This window comes from Mytilus trossulus, chromosome 5, assembly GCF_036588685.1.
Source record: "Mytilus trossulus isolate FHL-02 chromosome 5, PNRI_Mtr1.1.1.hap1, whole genome shotgun sequence".
Lineage (NCBI taxonomy): Eukaryota > Metazoa > Mollusca > Bivalvia > Mytilida > Mytilidae > Mytilus > Mytilus trossulus.
In genome coordinates, this window is record NC_086377.1 from 25,084,234 (window position 1) to 25,102,545 (window position 18,312).

At 32.7% G+C, this 18,312-nt stretch overlaps 2 protein-coding genes across 3 annotated transcripts in view; both read left to right on the plus strand.

Moving 5' to 3' along the window:
* The window catches only part of LOC134718688 (uncharacterized), a 30,292-nt gene extending 13,700 nt beyond the window's left edge, over positions 1-16,592 (plus strand). The window contains exons 8-14 of one of the 2 annotated variants that reach the window (XM_063581349.1): positions 3,238-3,786; positions 4,379-4,485; positions 5,077-6,336; positions 7,987-8,020; positions 13,914-14,191; positions 14,723-14,750; positions 15,876-16,592. In XM_063581349.1, the coding sequence (XP_063437419.1) occupies positions 3,238-3,786; positions 4,379-4,485; positions 5,077-6,336; positions 7,987-8,020; positions 13,914-14,191; positions 14,723-14,750; positions 15,876-16,156 (2,537 nt within the window). In that variant the 3' untranslated portion in view covers positions 16,157-16,592. The remainder of the gene's footprint in view (positions 1-3,237; positions 3,787-4,378; positions 4,486-5,076; positions 6,337-7,986; positions 8,021-13,913; positions 14,192-14,722; positions 14,751-15,875) is intronic. The other variant, XM_063581348.1, reaches the window with a different exon arrangement.
* A 478-nt stretch (positions 16,593-17,070) lies between these two features.
* The window catches only part of LOC134717782 (cytochrome P450 2J5-like), a 47,513-nt gene continuing 46,271 nt past the window's right edge, over positions 17,071-18,312 (plus strand). The window contains exon 1 of the mRNA XM_063580276.1: positions 17,071-17,332. Within this exon, the coding sequence (XP_063436346.1) occupies positions 17,316-17,332 (17 nt within the window). The 5' untranslated portion in view covers positions 17,071-17,315. The remainder of the gene's footprint in view (positions 17,333-18,312) is intronic.

Genomic DNA, 18,312 nt, shown 5'->3' on the forward strand with positions numbered 1-18,312 from the left:
TGTTGGCGTCGTTGTTCATGTTTTTGTCCCCGAAGATAAAAACCCCAAGCAAGGTCGTTTTTAGTGTAAACCTATTTACATAAACTGCTTAATAAATTAATTAGGTATTGTCAATTCACTTGGGAATTCTACATATACCCTAACTTACCAAAGATGAAATCCTGGATAATCAGCGGTCTGTTCAAGTTCCGTTGGATTTTTAACCAAAGATGAAGAACTGAATACCTTAACTACTTTAGCATGTTTAGTGTCCTTACAAACAACGGTATTTTTTTGGGTCTTTCAAGTGCTCCATGAAACCTTTTTCTAAATTTTTAACTTTTTTTGTCGAGCAATCAAAGCCGGGATTCAAAGTAATTGTGAAACTGTCTATTCTAGACGTGGCGTGAATCAGATGTGGATTCTTAAACATTCCAAATATCTTTTAGAATAAAATATGAACAATATAAGACTCTTTCATCTTGTAATAGAATTTCTTTGTTTCATAAAACGTAGATACACGTATCTAGTCTTAGGGAGGGATAAATCCTACTTTGTTAAGGATCACAGAATATCTGGAACTAAAGATGCTTGATTTCTTGATTGATAACATATTTGTTACGTTGGAGGACGTTGTTGTCAACAGACTGTCTAATGGAAACCAATTATGTCTTACCGAATCCTTTCTTTATTATTATAAGTCGGACTTTTAACGGAACTTCTTAGGATGAAAAATAAGAAGTTAGCAATATCCTTTCACTTTAACTTCCGCTATATAGATGGTATTCTCTCACTAAATAAACTGTACACTTATTTGAAATAATCAAAAATTTGGTGACCATGTTGAACGTATCTATCTCATCGAACTAGAGATAAACAGATACAGTTAAGCCTCCCTCATATCTGGACTTACATCTATAAATTGACAAGGAAAGTCGGTAGAAAAGAAAACTTTCCTATCATGATTTCCTTGATAGAGGATAGAAGCTTACAAGGAACTTATGTAACCAAGATTTCGAAATAGTCAGGTTGAAATCATGCCTTCGTTAATTTCACGGACGCCATCACGAGTTGGTTGACCGTTATGGAATAACCGTTTTACAGGTGATATCGGATATATTTCTTACGTCATAACAACAGTCCTATTCCCTTCTATTTTTCATAAATGTGACCTACCGAATTAGACTATTTATCGGGTTGGCAATAATATGAGCAACACGACGGGTGCCATATGTACAGCAGGATCTGATTACCCTTCCGGAGCACCTAGGGTCACCCTTTTTTTAGTGGGGTTCGTGTTGCTCAGTCTTAAGTTTCTATATTGTTTCGTGTGTTATATTATTTGTCTGTTGGTGTTTTTCATTTTTGTCGAGCCTTAGAGTTTAGTCGAAAAAGCGAGACTAAGCGATCCTACATTCCTAGAAGCTTGTTTATGATCATGAGATAGTATCCAGAAGTAAATTTTGTCAAAATAAAATTCCATTTTTTCCATATTTTACATTCACTCTGTGGTTAAAGTTTTCGAATTTTAATAACTTTCTTAAACAAGCATTGGTTTGTACCAAACTTGGACAGAAATTTGTTTATGATCATTAGACATGCAAATGTTAGATAGTATCAAGAAGTAAATTTTGTAAAACGATAAATCCATTTTTTTCCGTATTTTACGTTAAGTGGACTTGGATTTTCTGCAACACATTCACTCTGAGGTTAAATTTTTTTTCTCACTCCCTTATACTATTTTTAAACTTGGACAAAAGCTTGTTTATGATCAAAAGCTAGAATCTAGAAGGAAATTTTGTGAATATTTTGTACCTGTATATCTGTATTTTACTTATAAATGTACTTAGTTTTTCTTCCAGTTAACATACATCCATACAGTTAATGTTTTTAAAACATTTATTAGATTAATAAGCTATCCTGGATTTTTTCCAAACATGGACAGAAGCTTCTCAAAATCAAAAGATAGTATCAAGTAGAATATTTTTATTGATTTTTTCCCCTTTTTTTTGTTTAGCCTGCAATTTACAGCAAAAGAAGGCGAGACATTGGGTTCCCCGGAACCCTTACAACTTTTTTAGTCATGGCTTTGTCAGTTTATTTTCAAATGATGAGTTTCATGGTTTCTTTGGTATCTTTCGCTTATCTTTTGTTAGATTTATTTAGATGCTGTTTTAATTTTTGAGTGCGTTGTGTTGTATGTAAGATTGTTTTCGTAGTTTTGCCTGAGTGAAAAAATTATAAACAATGAATCTTCAAAATTGTGCGATTATATTGGACGAGTTCTTGAAATTCATATTTTTTTCTCACAATACTAGTACATGTATAAGTAACTATACATCATGATTGTGACGGTCTTGTTATGACAATTTATGACGTCATACTTGTTTAGACTAGCACACTATGTTATTCATGGATAAAGGATTACCCAACTATACTGACATATAAGACATATGTGAACTGTACCCAAAGTACAGAATAAAAAAGAAAACATGATTAAGATATAACACAAAATTTAACTGTACTCACAAAAGTAACATGATAACTAAATACATGAATATTGGATGCATAGATACCGAGACACGTCGTATAACAATGCGAAATCACACTTGGCAATACAGCCATATTTTGGAATAGGTCAAATTGAGTACTTAGCAGACAGACGATGAATATAATTAAACTCATTATAAGACTTAGTAAAAATGTTTTAGTTAATTAAGTAACAAACATATAATGTATATCATAAACATAAAGTTGAGAACGGAAATGGGGACTGTGTCAATTTATTTCATAAAAAACAAACTAGATTAAAAAAAAACTTTGTAGTTATTGGCGAAAAACAGAAAGACATTATTGCATTCACTCTTTTATATTCAATATAATATTTCATTTTTGTGATATTTACACAGGTCATTAAATTGGTTGTTTATAGATCAATTTGACTCCGTAGGAAATATACGCCGATTCATTGCTATCATTAGACGTTTGTTGTCGTCTTCTGACAAACAAGACAAAGAATTTAAATAACATTGACGTTTATGAACCAAAAAAAAAGAACAAATAAAAAGAGGGGTATGTTTGACTTTGTCAAGTGATAGGATCCAAGCCCATTCCGGTTGAGGCGAATACGTTAAATCGATCTCTTCTATTGAGAGAGCATCAACGTTTCTGCATGTAATTAAAACCTTGTGTAGCTCTTTTAGGAGATTCTTATGTACCCTGTTTCACATAATCACATTGTTCCCTATTATATTCCAGGCAGTTCTAATCTGGACATTATTGCCGGGATGCTCATTTCATTACAAAAGCAAGATAAGGAAGGTATACAAGCTGAAGAACAATGTTCATATTCAGTTGAGTCCTATGAACAACCTGATGTAAGCAAGGCAGAAAAAGAAATGCATGATGCTACCGATAAACCGAAAGAAGTTAAAACAACACAACCGTCGTCAGACATTTCCGTGACGGACGAGATACATGCAAAAGTATCTGTTCCACCGAAATCTGTAGAAACGACAACATATGACCAGCCGAACGAACAACTATTACTTCGGAGCCTATTATCCAGCAATGTTCCGCAATGGAAATTGAAAAATCTTATCTTTCAGGCAATTAAAGAAGGAAAGTACAAGCAGAATCTAGTCTTCTTTGATATCTGGGATTTTGGTGGTCAAAAGGAATTCTACATGACTCATCAGCTATTCATTACAAGTCGTGGGATATTTGTGTTGATGTTTAATGCTTGTCATAGCCTTCGCTTGGAAACTGATTCCTCAATAGCCAGCCACCATGAGACATCGGCAGCAGGTATATACATATATGGCGGCGGTAGGAGCGGTCCTGATCTCGGGTTTTAAATCTCCAAGTCCCGAGGTCCCGAATTTAAATAAATTTAAATCCCGACATCCCGAAAATCGAGAAAAGAATTCCCGGATCCCCAAAATGTCAATCCCGAGCTTAAAAAAACCCGACCTAAAAGTACCGATGAAGGTCATATCATCCCTCACAAGCAATTCAACTTGCCTTTTAGATTCATTAAGATTTTCTTCCATCTTTTCTTACTGAAAAATAAACGTTGTTACAAAAAGATGATGACATCTTTCATGATTGAATATACAGTACATAGGAAGTCATTATATTTGAGGCATACGATCTTCGTCCATTCTGTTTTTGTTTGTTGTATCACTCACGTTTACCCAAAAACATTTATGTATCAATAATTATCAAAGGTACCAGGATTATAATTTAGTACGCCATACGCGCGTTTCGTCTACATAAGACTCATCAGTGAAGCTGAAAAAAAAAAACAATCAGACACAAAAATAAATAAAACCTCATGTAATATAGCTGTAACATTCTATGAATATCATGTATATCAGTGATTTTTGTTTGATTTTAGTTTACTTAGTACACTGGGTGAATTCAATCCTGACCTACTGCAAAAAGATTAGGTACGGATTTCCACGAATCTTGTTGGTTGCAACGCATAAAGATAGAATTCAAAAGGTATTACAATTCGAAAAAGCGGTCTCTGAACAAATACCCATATGAATGGGTACAAATTTAATCAAAATCAGGCTGACACATGTCAAATATTGCCGTAGGCATTTGGTTTACCCCTGTTTGTTATTTACGAAGATCATATATAGTCTACACACATTCATTAAAATATACATTAAAACTTTCATACAAGTGGGGATTTACCTATACATCCATGGCTAACCCACCATTTTCGGGTATATGAGAGTTGCTTGTTTATAGTCGTTCCTCTGATTGATAACTTTTAATCTCAAAATCGTATTTTTACTTCTACTATATATAAATTTCTTATATTTTTATTATTTTTCAGATAGGCTTTATATCTTCAAAAGTGATAAATTAAAACTTTAAAACTTTATGAATTTATTGAACGAATTTCTTATCCGTTATTAAGGAAGCGCCTTAAAACGAGTCATTTGGAAGATTTCATGTTAGATTTTATGTTGTTATCAAGATGAAATATATACTATATTTCATGTATAAATGATTTCATCAATGTATGTCACGTGCAACCATACATTTTTTAGCATCTTCTTCATGTAAATTGTTTAATTGTAGGACAAAATAGAATCATGCCGGGAGAAGTTAACTGAATCACTGGATCAATTATTCAAATCCCATGCAGGTCTTGCTCACTTGGAATACAAGCCTCTGATTTTCATTAATGCTACAGATATCAACGATCCAGAAATAGATCTTCTGCGTCAACGTCTAATAGACCGTGCTTCTGATCATCCAAGATGGGGTGAAGAAATGCCAACCGCATGGGTTCCATTGGAGTTACAGATAGCTGAACAAGTGGAGCTTGGTAAAAACATTATCTCTATACAGCAGTTACATGAGCTCAACTCCAAAAATGAATCAATGGTGTTATCAGAGAAGCAACTTAACACATTCCTGAAAGTTCAACATTCACGTGGAAAGTTGCTTTTCTTTGATGAGATCAACCTTCGTGATTATATCATCATTAATCCTGTTTTCCTAATCGAAGTTCTGAGATCAATTATTACAGACAAACAATTTTGGCCAAAAGAGGAAACATTGGTAAAGATTTTCCGGTCTTTGCAGGACACTGGTAGAATAGAAAGAATTGACTTGATTGTCTTATGGAACCAAGAAGCATTTAAACATATAGTACCGTATAAAGACTTTATGATCAACATTTTGGTGTACCTGGACATTCTTGTTCCTCCACAAAATCCAACTCAAGATGAAAATCTTGCAGCAGGAGATGAATACCATTTCTTCGTACCTTGTATGATAAGAAAGCATGATAACACAAACTATATGACAAGTAGATGCAGCTCCAAAAATTCTATCATCATGGCGTACAGATTTGTTGAAGAGGTGATTCCTCCTGCACTGATCTACCGTTTTCTTGCCTCGATGGTTACTATGTGGGAAATAAAAACCTATAAGGGGTCAAACATGGCATTTTCCAATCTAGTAGTTGTTGAGGTTGATGAGAACCATGATGTAGCAGTACATGTTAAAGGCAGAAGGATTGTTTTGCTCATCCACACTGAAGATGTTGCACATATCGTACCAACGTTAGCTTCTTCTGTTCAAGAATGTCTTACGGCTGCTGTGCATCGGATTTCTGAGTTTTATTCATTGCTGTCAGAAGATGGAGATCAAAATGCAAAATACTCCACGCCATTTGAAATAGATTTCGGAGTAATCTGTGAGGGTCTATTCCGCAAATCCGTCTGTTTTTTTCCACATAGGGATATGCCAACTACAGGAAGACGAACATGGGTATGTCCACATGGTACATCCCATGATGTGCAGAACCTTTCCATGTGGTTTGCTGAAAAGGTAAATGATATCTGAATAGTATCTGGTTTAAATGAATATCTTGCAGACAACCGCGTAATTGAATTTTACAGTCTTCTGTATTGATTGTATAATATTTGATAATTTTGGAGAAAGTAAACCAACAATTTCTTGAGATGATCCTAAGAGTTAAGAAAATGCAAAGTAGATTTGTATCAGATACGATGGTTGATTTAGTTTTGTGTTAAATTTTGAATGGACTTTCACTTTTTATAAAATCCTTATCAAGTTAACCTTTTTGAGAGCGTGTAATCTTACTTGTTAAGTAACTTAAGGTTAAGTATATATACGATTGTTAGTAACTCTTTTTATCTTGTGATACCTTCATATATTATGAGTTTCACTGAAGGTACTAATTTATTTAATGTCTAATAAGTAGGGCGTACGATGAGCTCGACCACATATGAGATATCTTGAAGTTACATTGTTCCCCTTAAGGGGGATAGACCTTGGTTCAGGGAGACAACTCTCTGTGGAGCAGGATCTGCTTACCCTTCCGGAGCACCTGAGATCACCCCTAGTTTTTGGAGGGGTTCGTGTTGTTTATTCTTTAGTTTTCTATGTTGTGTCATGTGTACTATTGTTTGTTCTGTTTGTCTTTTTCATTTTTAGCCATGGCGTTGTCAGTTTATTTTAGATTTATGAGTTTGACTGTCCGTTTGGTATCTTCTGTCCTTCTTTTAAGTCAGTTATACGTTGTAAAAGTCAAGTTTCATCAATGTATTTTAAGCATTTACATGAAACAGATTAAAATAATCGACGTAACCTTGAAGCTTAGAACATATTTATGAAAATGGTTGACACAAACGTACTGATGATTTTTAGACTTATTTCCCTTAACGAAGGTCTACCTCCTTAAATATGCAAAAAAAAGGCAACCCGAGTTTTCTTTCAAACCTCATTTTTATTCATTATCATATTTTTGAATTATTTGATAAACAAATGCTAGTTATTCACCTTTTTGAAACACATGATTAAGCAAATATATTCTAAAGCGTTTTAAATGTATTTAAAACGATAAATGTATGTGTTTTCAAACATTTCAGATGAATGATAACTGTTGAGCATACGATAAAGTTTAAATAAAGGCAATAGTAGTATATGGTTATCAAAAGTACCAGGATTATAATTGTATACGCCAGACGCGCGTTTCGTCTTCATAAGACTCATCAGTGACGCTCATATCAAAATAGTTAAAAAAGCCAAATAAATACAAAGTTGAAGAGCATTGAGGCCCCAAAATTCCAAAAAGTTGTGCCAAATATGGTTAAGGTAGTCTACTCCTGGGTAAGAAAATCCCTAGTTGTTCGAAAAATTCAAAGTTTTGTAAACAGCAAATTTATAAAAATGACCATTATTGATATTCATGTCAACACCGAAGTGCTGACTACTGGGCTGGTGATACCCTCGGAGACGAAACGTCCACCAGCATGCCATTGTTCAAAAATTATAAATCGATTAAGAGAAAACAAGTCCGGGTTACAAACTAATTAATACCGAGGAAAACACCAACTATAAAAAGAAAAACAAAAAAAAACATCAGAAAAACTGAATTTTAAATCTACAGTTTTGTACTTGCTATCTTATTAACATGTTGTATGTCGAATGCTAAAAGTAAATATATTGTTTAAGGTTTCTTGTGAAAGATGTGAAGACAACTGTGGAGGTAAGTACAATAATGGTCACTTTTTGGGTTGGTAAATTACCCATATATATCCAGTTGTAAGATATCAGATTTTTACTTGCCGTTTCGATTAAAACATTCGTGAAAGTGACCCAACAACGAGTTGTGGCATTAGCTGCACACACCTGTCAATTAAGTATGTATAATGTAGTATTAATTTTTTGTTTGTTATCAATTTAAGATCATGATTATTTTTGACCGAGCGATAAAACTACAATAAAGTATAGCTTGCGTCAATTGTTTTGATTCTGCTGAGGTTAATTACGGTAATTTCTATATCCGATGTGTATAAGTGTAGACCGTTTTTGTAGGCTCTTCCATGAACATACCCTGCTTTGTATGTAAACAAGCACACTACATGTGTTTTTTAGAGAGAAGGATTTTAAACAGACAACATGAACGTTGTAGTATGTAGGTCAAATATGACAATTGCAAATTGTAGTCTTGTATATCTATTATTAACAATATGTGCATTATGTTAGAGTTTGAAACTGTTTTATGTTAAAGGGAAATTCCGCGATTTTTTACTTGTCATCTAATTATGTTCATCTTAACATAAAAAACACATTTGCAAAATTTTAAATTTATATTCCTTCTAATAACGGAGAAAATCAAGTATTTGTAACTTTTTTGGTTGAAATTCTCGAGTGGGTCGTGACGTATTAGCCCGATTTGTTGAATTCTGGGAAAAAATTAAATCTGTTTAACTCTTATAGCTTATCGACAATATACGTAATTAAAAGCGCACAGCTGACGAATGGTCGTAGTTATTAACCACAATATAAAAATGAACGAAAATGAATATGCATATACCATTTTGTATTGATTGAATTGAACTCCTATAAGATTATCTCTGGTAAATGTTTTCGAATAAATTTCATTTATTATTGTTGAGATTTTTTCATAAAATATTTATTGAACATTTGTACTGATATTGAACTGAAAATATTTCCGTTCTTTTTACCGTTATTGTTTTCATAATCATTTTAATGCAACTAGTGTGTGAGCAAAGTGTGTATATTATTTTGTAAAGGTCGCTGTATATTTCTCGGCTTGAGGTCAATTCGTTTACCTTGTAGCTATTTAGCCGCAGGTGTGAGTTCAAGCGTACACAGGTATACATGTTGTTATTTGGAAAGGATAAACAGAAAGGATTAGAAAGCCTGAGTATACACAAAGATTTAATACACGATGAGAATAAAGATACAATAATTAAATTGTGTAAATAATAAAAAAGAAAATAGAATTCAGATTCGTAATTCCGAAAGTGTATAAAAATGAAATGAAACATTTTTTTATTACTTTCTTAGCGGCAATTCGCGTAAAGATTCAAATATGAAGTAAAAAATAGTAGTTTTAATCTTTAATAAAAACTAAATGCAATATTACCCAATTTGATAAGGATATACCATTGCACATCTGTTTGATATCATTGACTTTACCGGAATTTCTTAACATGTATTAAAATCTGGCTGTGTTTAAATGCTCGTAAAACTATCGCAATTTTAAAGTTTTTAATTGAAAAAAAAATACAACATGCAACATGCATGATTTTGTTTTAGTTTCTTTTTAACATTTCATTCTTATATAATTAAATTCATTGAACAATAATTTACACGAACTTTTTGTGAAAAGAATACCAATTATCTAAGCTAAGACATTATTTTTTGGGGGGATTTTTGAACATTTTTTTTAAAAATTCTATGATAATATTTGTGTAATGTTGAACATGATAGCCGTCATTAATCCAAATAAGTAATACAGTAGATGTAATTAAACTTATATTTTAGTCATCCATAACTGATATTGAGGAATTTAGAATAGTTCGTCCCTACATCGTTGTTCTTGAAACAATCATTATTAGTATACATATTAGTTTCCTTACGTATAAGCGCCATTGAGGATGGGCTCCAGAGAAAGCAGACTAGTAGCGTTTCGTAAGTTTGTTTGTTGGGAAAGGAGAGGAAAAACAACCACTTGTACAGATAAACGACAGAATTACCATACAAGCATTTATTGTCAACACAACCAGAAAGAGTTCCCATTATTGGACGGGGAATATGAAGGCTTCCAAGAATGAACAAGTGACATGTCTAACTCTGAACAGTTAGAAAACGAACTATCGACATCGACCGCTTGTTCTTGATATTTGAAACTGCATGCATATATACGTATACGTTTATGATAGTGACGAGTTCTTGCGTCTGACAAAAACTAAATTCCTTCATGGTCATATCTTGCCATACGTTTATATTGGTTTGTTAGCTATAGGTGATTACTCAAAATCGTTATTTAAACATCCTGTTTGTGATATGTAGATTCATTTCAATACCGAAATTTCGTCAATATATTAAGTTTCACAAGTGTATAATATGCACGGAGAAGCTCTGAGGGTACATTACTCCCATTTTGTTTGGGTGTGAACCATCGATGTTTACAGCAATACCAAAGAATAAGATGATGATGGTAGAAAGAACTATGGGCGTCATGTGGCAAATATATATATTACATGCATATCAAAGATTTCCAATACAACCATATTATTAAGAAGGAATGTTTACATGTTATACTCTCATACTAGTATTACAGGAATCTTGTGGCGTTCACCTTAGACACAATTTTTTTAACGATGTTTAAAAAAAAGACAGAAACAATTTATTAATAATATCATATTTCCCTATTTTTTAATATAACTTATAGTTTTTTATCTGACAAGAATACCCCTATATAGCGGAAAAGCAATTTATTCTTTTTGTCGAGCCTTCGACTTTAGTCGAAAAAGCCAGACTAAGCGATCCTACATTCCGTCGTCGTCGGCGTCGTCGGCGTCGTCGGCGGCGTCAACAAATATTCACTCTGTGGTTAAAGTTTTTGAAATTTTAATAACTTTCTTAAACTATACTGGATTTCTACCAAACTTTGACAGAAGCTTGTTTATGATCATAAGATAGTATCCAGAAGTAAATTTTGTAAAAATAAAATTCCATTTTTTCCGTATTTTACTATAAATGGACTTAGTTTTTTCTGCGGGGAAACAAAACATTCACTCTGTGGTTAAAGTTTTTAATAACTTTCTCCAACTATCCTGGGTTTGTATCAAACTTGGACAGAAGCTGGTTTATGATCATAAGATAGTATCCAGAAGTAAATTTTGTAAAAATAAAATTCCATTTTGTCGGTATTTTACTTATAAATGGACTTAGTTTTTTCTGCGGGGAAACATTACATTCACTCTGTGGTTAAAGTTTTTAGAATTTTAATAACTTTCTTAAACTCTCCTGGGTTTGTACCAAACTTGGACAGAAGCTTGTTTATGATCATAAGATAGTATCCAGAAGTAAATTTTGTAAATAAATAAATCCATTTTTTCCATATTTTACTTTTAAATGGACTTAGATTTTCTGCGGGGAACCATTACATTCACTCTGTGTTTAAAGTTTTTAAAATTTTAATAACTTTCTTAAACTATCCTGGATTTGTACCAAACTTGGACAGAAGCTTATTTATGATCATAAGATTGTATTCAGAAGTAAAGTTTGTAAAAAGATTACTCCGTTTTTTCTGTAATTTACTTTTAAATGGACTTAGATTTTCTTACAATCATAAAATAGTAACAAGAGGAATATTTTATTGATTTTTTTTCCTCATTGTTGTTGAGCCTGCGATTTACAGCAAAAATAGGCGAGACACTGGGTTCCGCGGAACCCTTACAAATTTTTTCTGGTATTGAATACCAAGAAGAAGAAAAATTCCCGAAATTAATTTGGAATTTTGATACTCAATAGTTTCCCACCAAATATTTACATCCCTTGTGGATAATTAGTGTTCGTCCAGTGACATATATAACAATTGTGATGACGAATTCCCTCCTTTGTTCGAGAACAATCTTATTGAAATATAAATTTGTGATTTTACTATGTCTCGCAGCTTCGATGAACCAAAGCAAGTTAAACATCGACCTGTATTTAATTCAAATTGGTTCTCTTAATTCTTCTTCTTCGTCTTCCGCTTTTGGTATACAATAGTCTATCGACATTCGATGATTACATACTGCTGGCATACGTGGACTAGTCTATTTACAAAACTTTTACCTTATTTATTCAAAATATATGTTGTTTTCTTATGTTCAATGTATACATGAGGGAGGGTAGGAGGGGTCCTGATCCCGAAATCCCGATCTTAAAAACACGAAATCCCGAAATCCCGGGCTGAAAACTGAACACGAAATCGCGAAGTCCCGAATTTCGAAAAGAGAATTCCCGGATCCCGAAAGGGTCAATCCCGAAATCCCAGGCTTAAAAACACCCAATCCCAGAGTCCCGATAAAGGTCCTACCCCCCCCCCCCCATACATGTATATATTTTAAATTGCGGTATAGTTCCGTAACTTTCTACCACGTCGTATAAACGAATCGTCGACAAGTGCGTACATTTTTTAAAATCAATATTTCTGGTATGTTCCAATCTGTCCTTCACTATTGACAACGAGTATATGTTACATTTTCCCAAATTCTCCCTTGGAAAAAATATTTAAATAGATTTTAATTTCATCAAATCTTACTTTTGTGGTATTATTTATATTTTTATGAGTTATATTCTTTACACCAGAAATGTTATTTATAAACAAGCGTACGAGTGTAGTAATGACACGAAAGACAGAGTTGTATATTATACACCTGATAGTTCAAAATGGAAAGTTATAAGTTATTGGCCGTGTACAGTCATCATACATTGGTCAATACCTGCAGAAGTGAAACGATGCATGAACTTGCAAGCCCGACAGGAAATCGCTTGAATACCTGGACGTGTCATCTCATACCCCTCACAATACCTTTGGAAGTAATATCTTTAAGCATGCTGGTGATCAGATGAGGGAAGATCAGAATTTATTTGAAAAAAGTTTATAACTTTAAAGAATTATGAACAAATTAGATTTTCGAAAATAATTTTCACGGAACACTTATTTATGATTTCAACTTTGACTTTTATCTAATTCCAATATTAACAGTTTAAAAACAACAGACCATGGTAATTTAAAAAAAAAAGAATATGTTCCGTATCAAGTTAGTTAGTCGGATAAAACAACCGTACAATTGACAAGATATCGACACGCAATTACGACTACATCGGTTACTGTAGTTTTGTTTCTTTGTGGTTTATAGACATATCGTTGTCAGTTATCGGGGAAAGAAGACAAAATGACCGATCGAAGAGAATTGATACTCTAAATTTAAAATAGATGGTGAGCGCTTATCTAGCGGAATAAAACTTTAATATCTATGAATTTGAGCATTTTTATACAGGATGAACATAATATCAATTTTTTATTTTTTTGCGAAGTTTCCCTTTAATAAAATATATTGAATGCATGCTATTTTGATAAAAAAAAAATTCTGCAGTATTCCAAATACGCATGTGCAAACACATATTTTATTTGATTCGAGCATGGGTTTGTTTGAAAAGCAAAAGAAACGCGTCATATTAGAATGCGATATAAAAACAATACACCATGAGACAGAGAGGAATTTTCTACTAGGAAATGGGAGTTTGACAACAGAAAATTTCAAATTGTCCGGTTTCTCATAAAGTTTTGTTTAAAGTCATGTTGCGTTGTCAGTTTACAAAAAGATGGCTAGTGAAGAAAGCAAATTTCCCAGTTTCGAGTATATACTAAACAGAAAATCAACAAAAATACCAGATTTCAAGTATAGGTAAGTCAGAGGTACGCATGGTTTTACGATAATATTGACGTTGAAGAAGACCTAACATCAATAAATATGAACGCATATAATATTTCTCTTCTAAGATTGTTATAATTGTCATAATTGATATGCATTGTGAAATTACTATATATTTGATCAATTTCTGTTCGCTAGGACTTGGAAGGCTCGAATTGGAGCAATGTCCTCTTGATAAACATATAATAAGACTTGTTGCGGAAATAGAACCATACAAATGTAGAGATGTTGTTGTAAACCTTGGAGTTACAGTTAATACATGGGAAAATCTCGAATATCAGTTCCAGCATCAAAACCCAAATGATCTGAAATTCATTGCTGTTCTCAAATGGAAGGAGGGAAACAAAGATGCATCATTTTCACAGCTACAAGAGGCACTTGAAAATTGTAACATCAATAAACACATACTATGTCAGGTATTACATAATGTAATTTACCTATTGTTTATTTGTTAAACTTGGATGCAGAAATGACAACATTTCTTTTGGTATTTCCAAACTGTGTAAGGTAAAATTGGTCGTCTATGTTTGATTTTAGAAAATAAAGAAGAAAGGCAAAATAGTGCAAAGCCGAAAAACAAACTGACGATACCATGGATTAAAGAACAAACACAGAAAAAAGGCAGGCAGAAGTTTACAAAAAAGTAGAAAACTAACGACTTGGCAACATCAACCGCACAGCCAACCGGACAAAATTTCAAAATTCGAAATGCGTTCAGCTTTAATTAATGGTGCATCTTAAGCTCCATTTAATGTTTGATTGTAGCTTTTTATTCGTCTGTTGACTATAAATTATCAAATAAAAAGCCAAACGCAATTTGACATTTATCTGGTTATCTTAATGGCACATACTATTTTGGTGGGTGGATGGTAGGGGTTTGAAGTTTTAAGGGGGGTTATACTTGATTGATGTGGCATTTTACTATTAATGAAAGTTATTACTTTCAGATTTTGAGAGACAGTGATCCTAATTCTGGTAAGTAATATGTCATATTATACTGTAGTGAAACATCAAGGTAAATCCTGCAATTTGATTGGTTACAAAGCAGGGGATATGAAGCCATATACCATGTGAAAAAAAAACAAAGATGAAAATAGTAAAAAGTGTTGAAATCAGGACACTCAAGTATATTTGTTATCATGATGCACCGAGGATATGGAATCATACTCCCTGTCAGTGTCATTTATGCCCATAGCCTGACGACTAAAATATAATGATATAAAACGTTACAGGAAATAATATATACTATTTGAAACATAGTTGTCGCAAGTTGCAAACAAATTCTTAATACATGTTCTATCAGCTAATGCTTGTTGTCTAAATTGCATACAACTCACAATTAAAATCGCGCATTATTCTTTTTTATTTGTCAACAATTTTGAAGCAACCTGTAGTCTTTTCGATTCTGGTTCTTTAACTTCATAAGTTTACTGTTGTTCAAACTATCATTGTAGTTGTTCGATGTGAATCGTTTGCATTACGCCTACGTGTGCGGTATTTTCTCGCTGTGTGGTAGCCTCATTCTTTACCTTTGGCTGTTTTCTGATTTGGTCCAGTTGTTGTCTCATTGGCACATGCCTTATTCCCATTTTAAATTTTATTACAATTAGTTCTGTTAATATCATTTTTTTAAACAGCGTTTTCTGTATAATCATGTACAAAAAAGAAGATGTGGTATGATTGCCAATGAGACAACTATCCACAAAAGACCAAAATGCACAAACATTAACAACTACAGGTCACTGTACGGCCTTCAACAATGAGCAAATCCCATACCGCATAGTCAGCTATAAAAGGCTTCAATAAGACAATGTAAAACAATTCAAACCAGAAAACTAACGGCCTTATTTATGTAAAAAAAAAAATGAACGAAAAACAAATATGTAACACATAAACAAACGACAAACACTGAATTACAGGCTCCTGACTTGGGACAGGCACAAACATAAATAATGTGGCGGGGTTAAACATGTTAGCGGGATCCCAACCCTGCCCCTAACCTAGGACATTGATATACCAGTACAACATAAGAACGAACTATAAAAATATAAATGTAGTTTATTGGAGAATAATTATGAATAATCTCATTTGAACTTTTAGGTATTACCAAGCACTGTTTAGAGAAGACACCATCAAAGTCAGTGCTGAAATATATATCTAACCATATTGGAGACAGCTCGTTACAGCTTGGTATAGAACTGGGCCTTGGTATCTCAGAAATACAACATATCCAACATCAATTTAAAGACAAATTACTGGATCAAACAAGAGAAATTTTGCGACGTTGGAAACAGAATCAGTCACAACCAACAGTTGACAATTTAGTCAAAGCTTTGTTTAGAATTGGGAAAGCAAATTGTCTGAAAGGTGTTCAGTTTTGATTTGAATGAAATGTTCCAGAATATTAATTGATCCTGTTTGATAATTCTTTTAAATGACACGTTTTAATTTCCTGAGGGTATCACAAGCCCCAGTAGTCGGCACTTCTGTGGTGACATGAATTATCATTGATATGGTCATACTTATAAATTAACTGTTTACAAAATTTGAATTTTTGAAATACTAAGGTTTTTTACCTCAGGAATAGATTACCTTAGCTGTATTTGGCAAAACTTTTAGGAATTTTGGTCCTCAATGCTCTTCAGCTAATAACTTTATTTAGTCTTTTTACCTTTTTGGATTCGAGCGTCACTGATGAGTCTTTTGTAGACGAACGCTTGTCTGGCATAAATGCAAAATGTAATCCTGGTATATATGTGGAGTTTTTTTTTAATAGAGCTGTGTTGGTCTGATATATAACTCCGATTATCAACTTTCATCATATATTTTTTTTATACTTTTTTGGTTAAATATTTGTGCCTTGTTGCGAACAGATAATACTTTCTTTGTGTATGTGTTTTAATAAAAGGTTCTTTCATGCAATATAATTAAATCCGATAAATATATAGCAGCATATTTAAGTCGTGACTCTAATTTGACATTTTGATCATGACATGCTTTACATACAGTGACCGTACCGTGAACTACAGCTGTTAATTTCTGTGTCATTTGTAGAGAGATGTCTCATTGGCAATCATACCACATCTTCTTTCTCATATTTACATAGTTTGTTTTTATAGTTCTTGACGTCCATCATTTTTACTACTGCAACATGTAGATTAGAAATTTTTGAGTTATCCCTCTTTGAATAATGTTCAGCTTTTAAAATTTTGTAACATGACAAATTTTGCATTAGAAATTCTTGAGTTATCTCTCTTTGTATAGAGTTCGGCAAATGAAGTGAAATTTGGAAATTACATAAAATTGGAAAAAAAAGAGAAAAGATCATTTTTATAATAGCATTTATATATTTTATCAAATCATATTTATGATACAGTTTGGTTATTTTGTCGAAATATTATTTAAAGGTATTTCAAAATATTATTTACTTCATTCTAGTAATTAGTGTGCAGGTAAAAACTGTTCAATACACTGTATGTTTTTACTATTGATAAATAACTGATCGACAGGTGTAGTTGTGTCTCAGTTTTGTGAGCAGGAATGTTTGAAGATTTAAGGTTGGTGTATTTTGTAAATATTTATAATGATTTTGAATATGACTGTTTGATATAAAAGAGTTTTTATAAAATACAAAATGCAGTGTATATAAAGTGCGAATCTAGTCAGTTCATGTTCACTGTTGTATGCGAGTATGTTCATTGTAGAATAAAGGATCATGGGAAAGCTTTATTTGTTTACGTTTTGAAAATACCAAAATAATTGATTTGAAACTAAATTTTAACATATTTTCATTATGATGTGTCTTTTTAATGTAAAATAACAGTATTAAAATTCAAATATGTGTTATAAAAGCAACATAAAATAGAATATCAGATATTAAAAGTGATCCATGTTCACTATAGATGCGATGCATTATCACTGTATAGCATTCATTTCTGATGTAGAATTTTCGAAAATGCGATGAACTTTTATTGTAGATTAATGTTATAATTAGACTTGCAACAAATGAAAAACTTATTTGATTACTTTGATATTTATATCTATTTATAACTTGTATATATATGTCTATAGAAACTGGCTGGCCATTTATAAGTTTTCCCACAGTATTGACATGTGTGAACAGTATTGCCATGCTTCCCCGCAATGTTATTTTCCGGTTCGTATATTGCTAGGATGTCATTATCGTCTGTGTCGTCCGAAGACCCATTTGCTTTCCGGACCAACTTATTTTAAGTGCATGGATCTTTATAAATTTTAAAAAAGGTTCAATACCACAAAAGGAAGGTTGGGATAATGTTAGGGATGAGTATAATTACTTGTGTATAAGAGTTTTGATTGTTCTGAAATTTTACCATGATAGTGTTCAATACCACAAGTAAAATGTTGGGATTCATTTTGGGGTTATGGTATTAACAGTTTAGGAATGAAGGAACAAAAAGGGACAAAAATCAATCATGTTTGTAGTTTCCGCATTATTACTTGTGTGTACGTTTTTGGATCTTTTTCGCATTGTACGACAAGGAACAATATCACAAAG